We start from the raw sequence: 17,296 nt of genomic DNA, 5'->3' as shown, positions 1-17,296 counted from the left end.
ACTGTAGAGTGGTGATGCCTCTCCCAGGTCTCCTTAGGGTACAAGAAGTAAAGGGGAAATCTGGGAAGAGGCCAGGGACCAGTGGCGACTTGCTCTAGCCTTAGGGAGAGTCTCTGCTGGTCCCGCACAACTCCACTGGAGTGGCCTTTGGGAATATCCTGGTGGGAGACCACTGGATGCCCAGCTTGACCTCCACGAGCCAGAAAGATCCAGTGGATTCCAGGGAAGCAGGGGAGCCCGGGAAAGCAGTCACCTGTGGCCCGGGCAGAGAGGCCCGGCCTGGGCTGCTAGAGTTCGCGGTGGTCCCGCTGGACGGCAGAGAGGCCGGAGCCCCGACCCATGCTCCTGGCTTCTCCGCTCTGTTGACAGCGATGATGATCCCCCTTGAATCAGACTGATAAGAAGGAGCCAAGTGGAGAAAGCCTGAGAGGGTCTTTGATACCAGAAAGTGTACAGACTTGAACCCACGCTCCCCACCTGGAAAGAGGGAGTTCCTGGGGGAGGGGCAGGACATGGATTTCTGTCTTTCTTGGCAGAGCAGCCTTCTGTTTGCTCCAACTGAGTTGCCCCAGAGCCAGGCTGCCAGGGGCCTCGCCATTTGGTGCTCTCCTTTGGCCAGACGTTGGAGGGAGACACTTCTCCTGGCATTTGTAGAAAGTGTCCCTGGGGCGGGTCTGCAGGAGCAGCCCTCTGAGGAAGCCCAGAAGGAGCCTCGCTTCTGGGGCAGCTGCTCCCGGGCTGACTCGAGTCCCAGGCCCTCTGGGAGAGTTGGGACGAAGGCTTTCGCCAGAGGGCCCCCCCCAGCCTGCCGGAAATTAGCTCGACACTAGGGGGAGCCATCGGAACAGGCCTTTGGCTCACAGCAGTTGGGGAAATGGCGCTGGGGAGCGTCTGCTTCCCTCCTCCAGCAGGGAAAACCGTAACCGGAGTTACTGTGACGTGCCCGGGTGGCCAGGAGGGAGAGGGGGCCAAAGGAGAGTCCCAGGGATCCACGGGGGGCATTTAGCACTTAGCATTGGGCCCAGCGTCTGGATTCCCTTGGCCCTGGCTCCAGGCTTTAGCCCTTTGCTCACTGCAGCCCACTTCGGCGTCGCCAGCAAACTCTGCCCAGAGCCCTCCTTTCAGGCCCTGGTGGGAAAACGGACGTCATGGTGGAAGAGGCATGTCCCAAGGGCCGGTCCAGCACTGGGCCACAGATGCCCTCATGCGCTGCTTGGACTCGGCTCAGTTCTGCACTGTCTCTTCCCAGCAGGAACACGGACAAGGACACTCCTCCCCCTGTGAGAACGCATTTTCTTGGCCAAAGAAATTCAACCTTGATTACTTAGCCTTGGATTTCAATCCGGCGTCTCCGTCTCCAGTGCTCAAGGTAGGAGTCCCATCTGGGGGTTTCCAGGCCTGGGCCCAGTCCAGTGTAGCACCCTCACGCTGGGAGTTCCACCAGCTCCCTGGGCTTGCTCACAGGATTTCGTCATCCCTTTCCTTCTTGGGAGGTGGCCCCAGGTGTAAGTCCCCGGAGTGTCCCACCAGGGCTCCAGAACTTGATTGCTGTCTAGTAGAACGGGGGAGAGAGCTTCTGGAGGGAAAGGAGGTGTGTCCACGTGTATCCGCCATCAGAGGAAGCGCAACTGCTGTTTCTATGCCTCTGGGTTCTGCCAGCTCCGGCCCACTCCTGACAGTAGCTGTCATGTGTTGCAAAACCATGCCTTGGGTTCTTGTTTTATTTTTGTGGAAGTTTGTAGTTAGTCAATTTAGAACATTATTCCTTGGTTACACAGATCACATTATTTCCCTCCCTCTCCTCCTCCCACCCTTCCCGTAGCCGATGCACAATTCCCCTGGTTTTTACTTGTGACCTTGATCCAAACCTATTTCCATGTTGGTGTTTGCACAAGGATGTTCCTTTAGAGTCTCCATCCCCAGCCGTATCCCTTTGACCCATTTGATCAAGCAGTTGTTTCTCTTCTGTGTTTCTACTCCCACAGAGTTTCCTCTGGGTGTGGATCGTGTTCTTTCTCATAGATCCCCCTGGGTTGTCCTGGATCACTGCATTGCCACTAATGGAGAAGTCCATGACATTCAATTGTGCCACAGTGTATCCATCTCTGTGTACAATGTTCTCCTGGTTCTGCTCCTCTCGCTCTGCATCACTTCCTGAAGGTTGTTCCAGTCGCCATGGAATTCCTCCAGTTCATTATTCCTTTGGGCACAATAGTATTCCATCACCCACAGATACAGCAATGTGTTCAGCCATTCCTCAACTGAAGAGCATCCCCTCATTTTCTAATTCTTTCCTACCAGAAAGAGGGCAGCTATGAATGTTCTTGTTCAAGTCTTTTTCCTTATGATCTCTTCAGGGTACAACAAGCCTTGGGTGTTTAGATCATGTTCCTTTCCCAAGAGACTCCTCCCCCCATCCAAAAAGCCTTCCCTTGTGACAAAGCTTGTTTTTATTCTTACCTGTTGGTGTGAACTCCCTAACTATCTTGGAGTGGGCCTGCCCCAGGCCAGTCCCCTTCAGCATGGGAGCAATGCACCAGTTAACAAAGGGAGGGGAAGGGCCAGGACCCCCACTGAGGACACCCGAGGTGCAACTCTCCTGCCTCTCCATCTCCTATTATGGTCTGGCTGCCACAGCAGGGAGTGCTCGAGCTCCTTGGGGCTCTTTGGCATTGAGGTGACCAGGAGGTGCCAAGCTCATCATGGTGCAGAAGAGGCCTCCCAACCTTTTAAGGAAGATGCTGGGGGGGGGGTATGATATTGCCCACAACCCACTTTGGACAGCAGACATTCGTTAGAGGAATTGACTTCCCGACTTTGTTTCCCTTTGAATAAAAAATGGCAAAGGAGCGGGCATGTGCAAGCATGAAATGACAGCTCTCCACTCAGTCTGCTTTGTTTGGCCTTCTAAGTACAAGCAATGCCAGGCTCTTTTCAGAGCTTCAAACATCCTCTTCTCTTTCTTCTGCTCTTTACACTGACCATTGTTAGAGACAGTACAGTGGCTCTCCCCTCCCCTGCCCTCTCCCACGGCATCACTGATGCCAACTCAGCCCACCTGCTTAGGCCTCCCCTCCTCCTCGACTCCAGAGTAAGAAAGGTGCAAGAACAAAGGAAAGAAAACACCTTGGAGCAGGGAAGTGGGGACAAGCAAAAAGAATCCTGCCTTGGCCTGCCCCCTGTCCGGCGGCAGCAGGGGGGTGTCGTGCTTCCGTGCAGGTCCTCTGGAGTCAAGGAGGGCAGTGCTGCAGTTCGAGTCTTTCTTGAGCTTGCTCCTTGTCCTTGTATCTCTTAGATTCTTATACTCTGCCTCAGTTTGCACTGCCCAGCGTGCCCTGAGATTCACCTCTGCCTCTGTCTCTCTTACCATACGATGATATTCTTTTAGATTCACAGGCCACAATTTGTTGGCGATTCCCCCACTGTGCTGCCCCCCTCCTGAGATTCCAGTCTTCTTTCTCGATCTCCCTCCCCTCCCCATCTCTTCAGGAACCGGAAGTTTATCTTGCTTGTGCCTTCCCCTGCCTTCCCGGGTTTCCTGTTTGGCTGGATGAGTTTTGGGTTCAAATTGGGTTTGCCGCTCTCGTGCATTTGGGATAGAAGCTCGCTCTTTCTTCCATAATTCTATGTTGTTCTCCCACACCCCAAGGATGGGGAATAGCAAGTTCCATCACTTCTCCAACTTCCCCCGCAATGTGTCCAAGGGGAATGCCAGGATCCCCTCAGACTGGCTCTTGGAAGCCGATTGTGAAATATTGAATGGGAGCGTTCATGCCCTGGAGAATCAGCAAAGGCTACAAGTCAGAGCCTGGTGGCTTCTTTTGGCCACTGTCCTGACCAGAAAGCAGCAAAGCTGGGGCCCGCCACCTGTGTTTGTACAGCCAGCAGCTAAGAAAGTTCACCTGTAAAACCCGTCCTTGGCTAGCTGGCCTTGGGACCAGTCGTGGCCTCCCCGACCCATCGTTTGCCAACCCTTGGACTAGAGCTAGGAAGTGATGGCAAATAGGAAGACCGCAGTGAAACCCCAAAGTGGGCAGTGTGGAAAGTTGGCGGGGTTTCCCCCCAGAGAGCCAGTTGTTAAACATTTACCTGCACACCCTGAGCGGGTCCTCCTTTTAGTTTCCCTTCTCTTCCCCAGTTCAGGCTCTCAAAGCTGAAGAGCCATTGTCCTGTGACCTGCTTTGTTTTCCTTATTTAACTCCCTCCAGGCCTGATGAAGTCACTGGCATCCTGCAGACCCAGCCCACATGGTCATGCCCACTCCAGTTGGTTCAAACACATGGACATCTCTTGGGTTTCTCTGGACTCTTGTGTTTGTACTTCAAAATTCTTCCTTGTGAGGCTCTGAACTTTTTAAAGGTCAGAAATGCCTGAAAGGCCTGTACTGCACTAAAGGACCCCCTCCCGCCCAGCTTTGGAGGGCAAAGTCTCCTGGGCTGCCTTTCCAGTCGTATCCTGGGACCTCCCCCAGTTTTGAGTAAAAGCTGCCCCGTCTTATGTGAACCCGATGGTTATTCGTTCCTGAGGCCTTGAATGGCTTCTTTCTGGACTCTTGCAGCACTTTCCCTTTGATGGGGGAGCTCTGGATTTGGGCCCTGACATCCCTGGGACTTTGTCCTCTGAGCTCCCTTTCTTCCAGTATTCAGACAGTCTTCACATCTTCGCTTTGCCCCCTAGTCCTACTAGAGGTGGGCACTTTTGATTTAGGACTTCTGGAACTCTCTTCCCTTAAGGGATTCTCCTTCCGATGCTCTCCTCTTAGCCCCTTGCTCTATTTCTCCCAGGTGCTCATGCAGTCCTCTATTGCTTTGGGTCTCTGTTATAGCCTTAGATTTGCAATCATTGGTGCTTTCTCTGTCTTACTCCTCTCTTCAGGTTCATTTCTTTAACCCTTACCTTCTGTCTAAGAATCGATACTATCACTTCTAAAGCAGAAGAATGGCTGGGGCTAGACTTTGGGATTAAGTGACTTGCTCAGGGTCACACAGTTAGGAAGTGTCTAAGGCCTGATTGGAACCCAGCACTTCTTGTCTCTCGACCACTGAGCCACCTAGCTGCCCTTCTCTCTTCAGTTCTGAATTGGACTGGAGCCCTGCCCCCTCATGTTCTCTTGGATGAGGTGATGCTCTCTGCTTGATCTCCACCTGGATTCTTTTAGGTTCAGAGCATTGAATCTTCACAGTCTTCTCTAGGGTCTCAGAAGAGAATATTAGGGACCTCAGAGCCCCTGAGACTAGAGCATTTGAGCACCAAGGCACCATGTATGGTGGTTGTGCTACTTATTGCTGTTGCTGCTCCCTGGGGCTTTCAAGGTTCCCCACCTTGGAGCTTTCTTAAGGGATCCCTCTGCTCCCACTGCCTCTGGGCACAGTCTATTGCAGCCTGCAGATATTCTGATGGTACTGGGAGACTATACTACGCTGTACTGGCTTTGCTTGGTGGGGGAAACGGACTGACTTTTTCTGTAGTTCGAGGGTGAAAGGAATCAGTTACTAGAGTTTCTCATTGAATTTCTTGATTCATTATTTCTTATGGCACAGTAATACTCTATGTAATCACATACCAACATTTATTTAGCCATTCTCCAGTCAATCAATGGACACCTTTCCATTTCTAGATCTTTGCTCCCACTGGAAGTGCTGCTATACTGTGGCACAATCGAATGTAATGGACTTCTCTAGTAGTAACAATGCAGTGATACAGAACAATTTGGAGGGATTTGGGAGGAAGAACACTATTCCACATCCAGAGGAAGAACTGTGGGAGCGGAAACACAGAAGAAAGACTGATCACATGGGTCAATGGGGATATGACTGGGGATGTAGACTCTAAACAATCACCCTGGTGCAAATATCAATAATATGGAAATAGATCTTGATCAATGACACATGTCAAACCCAGTGGAATTGCTTGTGGGCTACAGGAGGGGTGGGGGAAGGGGAGGGAAAGAACATGGCTTGTAACTGTAAAAGTTAAAATTAAATTTCAATAATAATGTTATATTTTAAGATATTTATTAATGATCATTGGAAATCAAGGAATAAAGACGATACAAAATAAAGACCACGTGCCTGTGGCTGGTTAGCCATCCCCACTCACCACCACCAATGCTGATTATTCTACATCAGAGAGAGGGAGCCTCCAAAGCCCTTTATCCTGTCTACAGGAAGTATGTAATGACAGGAAGTCAGTGGGTTCTTGGGATATGTAGTTCTTTTTTAGGGTAACAGATTTTTCAATCATACATAACCAAGGAAAATATTCCAGACTGACTAATTAAATAAAAATTTCAAAAAAAATGCTGCTATAAATATTTTACTTATACACAAGCATGCACACACACACACACACACACACACACACACACACACACACATGATTTTGCTTGCTTCCTTTCAAATTTTGTTTTCACTTTGATCACTTATCCATTAGGAATGACTCTTGGCCTTTAAATATTTGTGTTCATTCTCTGTGTATCAAACCCTGATTAGAAATGTTCAGTGCACTTTTTCCCTGTTTAATCGTTTCCTTTCTTATACTAGATGCCTTGATTTTGTTCACACAAAAGCTTTTGGAATTCATGAGGCAGAAATAATCTATTTTGTCTTTTATTATCTCCATTTCCCCTTGTTTTGTTCAAGATTATTCCCCTAGTCATGGCCATGACTTGATCACTTCCCCCCCCCAAACTATTTTGACATTCCTTTTGTTCTGAATTCTCTCCTTCCCTTCCACCCGTCTCCTACCTTTGAGAAGGCAGGACATGTGATATCAACTCTACATGTGAAGACACAAAGCATTATCATTATCAGCCATGATGCCAAAAAGATTACAAATAAGAAAGTGAAAAAAGTATGCTTCGATCCATGTGTGTTCTGTCTGTTTTTTCTCTGGAGGTAGATGGAATTTTGATGCTATCTGTATGTCCTTCAGAAGTGTCTTGGATCACTGTTCTGGCCAGATTCACAGTTGATCATTGTACAATATTCCTGTTGCTGTGTATAATATTCTCCTTGTTCTGCTCACTTCATTTTACATCAGTTCATGTAAGTCCTCTGGGCATCCCTTCGATTTCCAATTCTTCACCACCTTAAAAAGAACCGCTATAAATAATTTTGTGGCTTGCCCAAGATCACACAGCTGGGACATGTCTGAGGCCAGAATTGATCTAGGTGGTTCTGTGGATTGAGAACCCAGAACCTCCAATCTCTGGACCTGGCTCTCAATCCACTGAACCATCTAGCTGCCCCAACATCACATAGTTTTGGTAATTCCTGTTTTACAATACAATTTGAGGACCAGAATGCTAGAATATCCTCGTGGCTGTGATAGAGTCATTTTTGAACATTTCTTTTCTGCTTATCATGAATTTCCTTTGAGGATTTGGACAAAGTTTTGCTATGTGTCTCAGGAGAGAGAGAAGTTCTAAGGTGTCCGATTGGAGCATCTCACTGACATTCTTGCTCTTGCAGCTCTCACCTCGGTTTTTGACTGATTGCTCCCCTGTTTTTGGTGGGGCCTTCTGATGTGCCCCACTCTTAGAGATTACATTTCTTTAAGGAAGCTCGATCAGTTTGGTGGCAGTTATTTTGGGAGCCGAATCTCCTATTCGTCCTACTTCCCCTAGACGGCACACATTATAATGCCCCTGCTTTTCCCCACATACAGAGAATTCCTTCCTCTCCCCTCCCATGGCTATCCTAACTGTGTGTGGGTGATAATCTAACGCACCTGCTGTGAGACTACCACCTCAATAATTCAGGATAATCAGAGTGAAAACTATTTTCTTAATATCCTTGTCATTATTTTTAATCGTTTATGAAACTTTTTATATTTGATCTTGATTGTTTAGTAATAAGAACACATTTTATCTTTGCAATAATCTTAATTTCCTCTTCTTGGGCAAGAGGCTCCTCTTTCCCAGTCCCAGTCCCGCCCCTTCATTGCTTTCATTCTATGACCCCACAGCTCTCCATCCTTGTTGAAGGATTAAGGAAATTGTTCTCTCTTCCCTGTCTTGTCTGGGATGTGTGTGAATATATCTGCAGCTCTTCTCTACCCAGTAGAGCACTTTTCCCACATAAGCTATTGCTAACACTTGTAGAACAAAATGGGATATGGCCAACAGAATGTAAAACTTACTCTGCCTTCTTCCTCTTCTTTTCTTTCTTTAAAATTCCCTTAGTCTATTTTTGTCCCTTGAATGGTTCTTCTGTATTTTCCCCATTGGTCCGAGGATGACAATTGTCTTTGTGCGTTTTTGTGCATGAAGATGTAAGTGGAAAAGTCGATGCACAGGGACAGTCCCACTCTCTCGGCGTTGGAAGCCTGGGTCCAGTGGCACGAAAAGTCGTTACACCTGGAGACTCCCTCAGCTGCATTGGATGGCCGTGTTGTCCTTTTGGGGTGTATGGGGTGCTCAGGGAGAAGTAATATGAAAACACGAGAGAATGCAGTCGATGGCTTAGTCCTTGTTGCACTTGTATTTGTTTTCCTTTCTTGTGTTTCTCTGATTTCAAGGGTTTATATTCTGGTAACTTCTAGGGTATTTTTGTTTATTGTCTGGTAAAAATTTCACTTTTGTTAATGGTCTGCCTTTCTTTCATTGATGATCAGGCTCAATTTTGCAGCATGTTCTTTCAAGTTGCAACCTGAATTCCTTTGCTTTGGAGGGGATATTTTATGCTATTCTCTTCTGTAGTTTCTTTTCTTCTGGATTATAATTGCTTATTGACCATATTCTTTTTTTTTTATTTTATTTAGTCAGTTTAGAACATTATTCCTTGGTTACAAGAATCATATTCTTTCCCTCCTTTCCTTCCCCCCACCCTTCCTGTAGCCAACACGCAATTCTACTGGGTATTATATGTGTCCTTGATCAGAATCCATTTCCATGTTGTTGGTGTTTGCATTAGGATGTTCATTTAGAGTCTCCATCCCCAGCCGTATCCCTTCGACCCATGGATTCAAGCACTTGTTTCTCTTCTGTGTTTTTACTCCCACGGTTTTTCCTCTGAATGTGGATCATGTTCTTTCTCGTTGATCCCTCCGGGTTGTTCAGGGTCATTGCATTGCCACTAATGGAGAAGTCCATTACATTCCATTGTACCACAGTGTATCAGTCTCTGTGTACGATGTTCTCCTGGTTCTTCTTCTCTCACTCTGCATCACTTCCTGGAGGTCATTCCAGTCCCCATGGAATTCCTCCACTTTATTATTCCTTTGAGCACAATAGAATTCCATCACCAACATATACCACAATGTGTTCAGCCATTCCCCAATTGAAGGGCATCCCCTCATTTTCCAATTTTTGGCTACCACAAAGAGCGCAGCTATGAATATTCTTGTATGTGTCTTTTTCCTTATCTCTTTGGGGTACAAACCCAGCAGTGCTATGGCTGGATCAAAGGGCAGACAGTCTTTTATCGCCCTTTGGGCATAGTTCCAAATTGCTCTCCAGAATGGCTGGATTAATTCACAACTCCACCAGCAATGCATTAATGTTCCAACTTTGCCACATCCCCTCTAGCATTCATTACTTTCCTTTGCTGTCATGTTGGCCAATCTGCTGGGTGTGAGGTGATACCTCAGAGTTATTTTGATGTGAATTTCTCTGATTATAAGAGATTTAGAACACTTTTTCATGTGCTTATTAATAGTTTTGATTTCTTTAACTGAAAATTGCCTATTCATGTCCCTTGCCCATTTTTCAATTGGAGAATGGCTTGATTTTTTTGTACAATTGGTTTAGCTCGTTGTAGATTTGAGTAATTAGACCTTTGTCAGAGGTTTTTGTTATGAAGATTGTTTCCCAAGTTGTTGCACCCCTTCTAATTTCAGTTGCATTGGTTTTGTTTGTACAAAACCTTTTTAATTTGATGTAATCACAATTATTGATATTACATTTTGTGATTTTTTTCTAGTTCTTCCTTGGTTTTAAAATCTTTACTTTCCCAAAGATCTGACAAGCATACTATTCTGTGTAATTTGCTTATAGTTTCCTTCTTTATATTCAGGTCATTCACCCATTTTGAGTTTACCTTGGTGTAGGGTGTGAGATGTTGACCTAAACCCAATCTCTCCTACACTGTCTTCCAATTTTCCCAGCAGTTTTTTTTATCAAATACTGGATTTTTGTCCCAAAAGCTGGGAACTTTGGGCTTATCATAGACTGTCTTGCTGAGATCACTTACCCTTAGTCTATTCCACTGATCCCCCTTTCTGTCTCTTAGCCAGTACTAAATTGTTATGATGACCACTGCTTTGTAATATAGTTTGAGATCTGGGACTGCAAGGCCTCATTGCTTCACATTTTTTTCATGATTCCTGGATATTCTTGATCTTTTGTTCTTCCAAATGAAGTTTGTTATATTTTTTTCTAATTCAGTAAAAAAGATTTTTGGAAGTTCAATGGGTATGGCACTAAATAAGTAAATTAATTTGGGCAGGATGGTCATTTTTATTATGTTAGCTCGTCCTAACCATGAGCAATCAATGTTTTTCCAATTGTTTAGATCTAGTTTTAATTGTGTGGAGATTGTTTTGTAGTTGTGTTCACATAGTTCCTGTATTACAAATACAAATACAAATACAAATACAAATACTCTTCTGCAATTTCTTAAGGCTGCAGAGTAACCTTGAGGTACCAGAAGTGACAGTACTTCATAATACTCTTTTCTCCTGGCTGCTTATGTATTCTTTGTTACTGAAATGATGAGATTAAACCACAATATCTTGAATTTCAAGTGTGGCATATTTCTCTAACGATAATCTGTGAATTTGATCAATCAATATTTCATTGTCTATATTCAAAAAGTTCTGGTCAGTTTTCTTATATTTACTAGATGTGATGGTATTCAAGGGGTTTTTTTTATACATCATGTTCTTCTGGAAGGCTGATGATCCTCAAATTCTCCCTGTGCTTCCTATAGTCAAGACTAATCACTTTTGCTTGTATAGAATTCACATATTCCTTTCAAGTGATTGATTGCCTTTTGCATCTCTTTTGCCAGATTTTGTTCCATTTAGGTTTGAGGCACAAGTCTGTCATTCTCTCTTTCAAAGCATCTAATTATTTGGAGATATTCTCCATCATGCATTCCCATTTTTCTTCTTTGCTGTTTGTATTCTTTAACTGTATTAAGAGCTCTAATTTATAACCCACTTTTTATCCCAATGGCTTACTTTCAAAGTTCATTTTCTATTCTAAACCATTCTGGTGGTTCTCTGGAGTCAATGACACTTGAGAAATCCACAGAACTCTATTTTCAAATGGGAATTTTTGGTTCAATTTCCTTCATAGCATCTTAAATATTCAAAGCACCATGGCTAATTTTTTTCAGCCTTTTCCCCCCCTTCTGTCTCAATTTGGGCATATATATATATATATATTTTATTTTTTTATATTTTTATATTTTATATTTTATATTTTTTATAAATATATATAAATATTTTATTTTTTTTATTATATATATTATATATATATATATATATATTTGCAGAGTAGGTTTATATCAAACCATGCTCATTTAGAGTATTGGCTTTGGAGCTTTCTTCTTGCATTTTCTATAGTTGGTTTCTGCCTTACCTCTTCACTTTTGCCTCTTCCCCATTCCACTGCTTCACAGACTCCTCTGGAGGCTGGACATTCACAGGCTCCCCAAGTGGCTGGGTATGGGGCCAGGTTGTCCCCCTTCTCAGAGGAGGGGCCTGGGCCCAGCTGGGTTTCTTGCCTTCTTTCATTCAGCCCCAGATGCCCCATGGCCTTCCCCTTTGTCTTGCCCTGTAGTGCCACATCTCTTGCCACGTCATCCCTCCAATTGTACTCCCCATTTTTCAAGCACCTGGGCAGAATCAGCGTTTTCTACATCTTGTGGGGTGTGTGGAGGGGTGGGTCGGTATATGTACATGCACACCTAAAATAAGTCACTTCAGTAGAGGACCCAGACAAGGACCTTCTGTAGCTCAACCTTGAGTTACTCACCTGTGAACTTTCAACAATACTTGGTTACAGGGTGGCTTAAAAAGTTGGGGAAGATGAGTGGCATCTCATGAAGTATTTCAATTGTCTTATGTTATTTCATGATGCTTTTACCTCTAGTAGTGTTTCTATCTCATCATTCAACTGAAGCTGTGCTCTCTCACCCAAGTTAGGAACAATCTCTTTATTATTAAATTGAATGGGAACACCTGGGTTCCAATCTGTCCAATTCCTCAGACACATCCTAGCTGGGTGACCCTGGGCAAGTCACTTAACCTCCACTGCCTTGTCCTAACTACTCTTCTGCCTTGGAACCAATCCACAGTATTGATTCTAAGATGGAAAGGAAATTTAAAAAGCAAATTTAATGGACCTTTCTTAGTCCCCCATCCTTCTTGAACTCTGTAGTCATTGACACTCTCTCCTAACTCTCTTCCTACCTGTGTGATGGCTCCTTTTCTGGCTTCTTTGCTGGACCTTCCTCTGTGGCCAGCCCACTAACTATGGGTATAGCCAAGACTCTGTCCTGGATCTTCTTTTCTCTTTGTACCTCTCATTCACTGATCTCATCAGCTCCCATGTCTGTGCCGACCATTCCCAAATCATCTCTAGGTTCTCTTTTGTGTGCCGGGTCCATATCAGCAACTGCCTCTTGGATATTTTCAACTTGGTGGAAAATTCTGTCTCCAACATCGTCCCTTCCCCCCAAATCCTCCTCTTTTCTGGACTTCCCTATTCCTGTTGAGACCTCTCTCATCCTCCAGGCTGTCCAGGCTTGCAGCCGCAACTCTTGACTTTCTTTCAATCTCCATATCCAGTCAGTTGTCAAGTTGGTTGATTCCACCCTCCTCGCTATCTTCTGGATTTGTTCCTTCCTCTCCACTTTCACAGCCCCATCCTCATCCTCTGTCACAGAGCCCTGCCACCTCTTACCTGGCCTCCTCCCCTTTGGTTTCCTCTCTCTAATCCATCCTCTACATCTAGCTGCCAGAACGAGTTTCCTCAGGCATAGTTCTGACCATGTTCCTACCCTGTGCCCAACCCATTCCAAGATACATACAAATCTAAGTCCCCCTGTTTGCTACTTCAAGCTCTTCCCAATGTGGTGAGCCTTCTTATATATGACTCCCTGCCAGATTGGCCCTTTTGCCATTCCTCCATCCCTGTACCTTTGTGCTTCCCCCCTCAGGACAACCTGGTTTCCTTTGAGGCTCAGCTTCAGCCTCGTCTTCTGCATGAGGCTTCCCTGCCCCACTCTGATTGCTTATTGCCTCCTTCCCACCCACCATTTTGCACAGGTTTTGCTCTATGGCTATTTTGTCTTTCCAGTTCAGATAAAGGTCCCAAGAGGGCATGAGGGCCCTTTTGGCTTCATATCCGGAGGGCCTGGCATGCAGCAGGTACTTAATAAATGCTTACTTGCTCAATACAACTCTGGCCACAAAACCCCGATCTGGTCAGGCCTTATCACATTGTATGTGAGGCTGGGCAGAGGGTTAGGTGATGAGTGCTGGTGTCTAGGAGAGGAGAGGAAAGTGAAGAGAGCACCAACCTTCTTGGACTGATTCTGAGCTAATGCAAATTGGTCTGTTTTTCCCTTGCAGAAGCCTTTGATTTCAGAAGAGCACCGGGTTGACTACGTCCAAGTAGATGAACAGAAAACTCAAGCCCTGCAAAACACTAAGCAGGAGTGGACTGATGAGAGGCAGGCCAAAGTGTGAAAAAAGTGACCCTGGGGCATGCCAGAGGCCTGGAGGCTGCCCCTGTTGTGTGCCCCTCTCGGTCTGCCATGCCAGAGGACCTAGGGATGAGGTAGACACAGTCTTCGGGAGGAGAATTGGCCCTTCAGTCAGAAAGAGAGAGGTAGTGTGGTGGATCTATCTATCAGCCAGGGTCGGGAAAAGCCCCATTTAAATCCTGCCTCAGATAATTACTACTCGTGTGACCGTGGGTGAGTCACACTTACCCTCTCCATGCTAGAAGATGTTGGACTTTGGAACCTCCGGGATCCCTTCCTCCAACTTGGTCTCTGATCCTGTGACACATATGACGAGATTCCAGAGTTGGCTGTCCACTTGATGTCACCACGGATAGTTTTCAACAGTACCCAGTCCATGGCCTGCCCAGCTTTGAGTCCAGGCGCCTGGATCTTGAGCCCCATGGACGTTCCAAACACCCTTAGTGCTCCTTGGACCAACCAGCAAAGGTGCCCGGTGTGGGGGATAGGAATGTGGGCAGAGGCCAGGGATAAGCCAGGCAGGGTTGGCCTGGGCAAGGGAAGAAGCAGCCCACAGAGGACTCTGCTGGCAGCCAGTATACCTGCCCTAGGCTCTGGAGCTTCCTAGACAGCTCAGAGACTTTGCTGGAATGTCCCTCTCAGATAGTACCCATTGGCCCACTCCCCCAAGGGCAGCAGCTGGACTTGGTCTGGCTGCACGCAATGCCAGGGTGAGCCAGGTGTAGAAGGGCCAAGAGAATGGCAAGCCCAGCTCACCTGCCTACTACTTGGGGGAACCTGGGCAAAGGCACTTTCTGTCCCAGTAAAGCGAGGACTCAGTAGATTGTCTGGGAGGTTGGTTCCAGCTTGAAATCCATGGGGATTTTGTGGGTGTGAGTGTGTAAGAGTGTGTGTAAGTGCCTCTAACACACTGGATGTGTGCCCATCAGAATTCACAGTCACTAAGGCTGGAGTCTTATCACAAGCCTCCTTTGGGAAGGGATATTCCATACTAGGAGTTCCCCCACAAATTGAAACCACAAATAGGAAGGAAACACACACAGAAAACTCTGGAAAATCAAACCTCACCTTTGTATTTTCCTGCAGGCTAAGTTATGAATACATGTAGACTATTGGGAGGAGGGAGAGAACTGGGATAGCTTTTCCAAGTGAAGGATGAGAATGTTGTCTTCAGCTCTTGGGCGGAGAATACTAAATGGTGCCTATTTTTTCTCCCCACTTGTAGAATCGTAGAATGTCAGGCCTAGAGGGCACTTTAAAGACCATGTAGTCTGCCCCTCTCATTTTGTGGAGAAGGAAACTGAGGAAGCCCAGAGCTTCTGGGACTCTGGGCTCAAATAGCCCAGGTTCCATCCTGAGGACTTGACCCAGTGGATCATTTGCTCTTCTTTTGGCTCTTTGCCCTTTTCCACCTCCCTGCCTCCCCAGTTAATCTGGGAAATTCTCCAAACTAGAGCTTCAGTTCAGTTTGTCCAGAGATTTCCTCAAGTGTGTGCAATGGGGGTCACCAACTGCTAGCCAGTGCTCAGTGTACAATGTGGCTATTGGCAATATTGCACGTGAGCTAAACTCTTGACCCCACAGAAAAGCCACCAAGTGAAGATAAGATTCTCCAGAGCCCATGAACAAATACAATAATATTCAAGGAGCCTATCAGCTTCTCCCTCTATGCCCATTCACAAAGGGAACTGAACTTGGGTTTGCGATCGGTGAAACTCTTTCTCAATCAGTCCTTCTCCCATAGTACCACTCTGGATTCAACTCCCTGGGACTTGATGAACAAACAGATCTCTTCTCTCTGACCTTGAATTGTCTAAGTCATGGTCTGGCTGCTCTCCAATTGGGGTGCGGAGCAAGAACCGCCTTCTTCCTTCTTTAAAAGGCACACTGCATCAAGAAGTCTCTCTAGGTCAAGGAGGCCTCCAGTCTGGAACTCAGGAACTCTCAAACTTGGGAGTTAGCCACAAGGCAACTCTCAAAGCTGGTGCTACACAGAAAATCTGTCTCTGCTAGAGGACTATATTCCAGGATGCTGCTGCCTAAGAAATTCAAATTCCCCCACCTTTTCCCTTACCCAGGAGGTTGGGGTTCAGGAAGTCTGTCCTTGAACTCATCTTTCAAGCTGTGGGCAAGCTTGTATCTCCCCTGATATGTGTTTCTGCTATAAGTCACCATTGCTCGTCCTGATAGTGATGAGAGGTGGAAGTTGGGCATGGAAGGAGAGAAATCCTTTCCCTCTTCCCCTTGCTATATTTTATCAGAAGATTCAAGGGAAAAGGTGAGTCCCCAAGAGCTGAAAGCCTCAACGAATCAGACCAGCTTGTTCTTATAGACCATGATAATGAGGCATGGTGGTTCAATCATGTTAAGTCAGTAAACAGTTGTTCCCTGCCCATTAGTTGCCTTCAAATGACCAATGATTTATAATTTCATTGGTTTGACTAGAGACTTCCAGTTTGATCAGTGACTTAATGTCTCCTTGTAGCCAAACGTTTCATCAGTTTGATGAAATTAACCAATAGTTCATTTTATTGTTTGCTTGTTTTTTGTTGTATTTCCCCCCATAAAACCAGCTCCTGGTTTTATCTATTAGTTCAATGGTTTTCTTACTTTCAATTTTGTTAATCTTTCCTTTGATTTTTAAGATTTCCAATTTGGTGTTTAATTGGGGATTTTTTATTTGTTCTTTTTCTAGTTTTTTTTTAGTTGCATGCCCAATTTATTGATTTACTCTTTTTCTATTTTATTGATGTAAGCATTTAAAGGTAGATATTTTCCTCTAAGTACTGCTTTGGCTGCATCACACAAATTTTGGTATGTTGTCTCCTTGTTGTCATTCTCTTTAATGAAATGATCATTTCTATGATTTATTCTATGGCCCCACTTGCTTTTCAGGATTATTTAGTTTCCAATTAATTTCAGTGTTTCCATGGTCCTTTATTGAATGTAATTTTTATTGTGTTATGGTCTGAAAAGGATTGCATTTCATATTTTTGCTTTTCCACATTTGGTTGTAAGGTTTTTTTCCCTGATATATAAATTGATTTTTGTGAAGGTGCCATATATAGCTGAGAAAACGGTATATCTATTTCCATTCAATTTTCTCAAGAGGTCTATCATATCTAACTTTTTTAAAAAATTATATTCCTTTCCTTAACTTCTTTCTTGTTTATTTTGTGGGTGGTTTTACCCAGTTCCAAGAGGGGAAAGTTGAGGTTACTCTCCATTAGCATCGTTTTCCTATCTATTTCCTCCTATAACTCATTTAACTTTTCCTTTAAGAATTTGGATGCTATGCCATTTGGTGCATATATGTTTATTATTGATATTACTTCATTGTCTATGGTACCTTTTAGCAAAATGTAGTTTCCCTGAATATCCATTTTAATTAGGTCTATTTTTGCTTTTGCTTTTTTTTTTTGAGATCATGATTGCTACCTCTGCTTTTTTTTAAACTTCAGCTGAAGTATGCTTCAGTCTCCTTATTTTTGTTCTGTATGTCTTACTCTGATTCAAGTGTGTTATTTGCAAACAATATATTGTTGGATTCTTGTTTTTAATACATTCTGCTATTTCCA

At 45.0% G+C, this 17,296-nt stretch overlaps 1 protein-coding gene across 2 annotated transcripts in view; it reads left to right on the top strand.

Moving 5' to 3' along the window:
- The window catches only part of GAB3 (GRB2 associated binding protein 3), a 143,863-nt gene extending 126,567 nt beyond the window's left edge, over window positions 1-17,296 (top strand). Inside the window, exons 9-10 of one of the 2 annotated variants that reach the window (XM_056809530.1) lie at window positions 1,253-1,369; window positions 13,585-17,296. In XM_056809530.1, the coding sequence (XP_056665508.1) occupies window positions 1,253-1,369; window positions 13,585-13,701 (234 nt within the window). In that variant the 3' untranslated portion in view covers window positions 13,702-17,296. Of the gene's footprint in view, window positions 1-1,249; window positions 1,370-13,584 lie in introns of both variants that reach the window. The other variant, XM_056809529.1, reaches the window with a different exon arrangement.

Source organism: Monodelphis domestica, chromosome X (assembly GCF_027887165.1).
Source record: "Monodelphis domestica isolate mMonDom1 chromosome X, mMonDom1.pri, whole genome shotgun sequence".
NCBI classification, from domain to species: domain Eukaryota; kingdom Metazoa; phylum Chordata; class Mammalia; order Didelphimorphia; family Didelphidae; genus Monodelphis; species Monodelphis domestica.
This window is presented reverse-complemented; position numbering and strand designations above follow the sequence as displayed.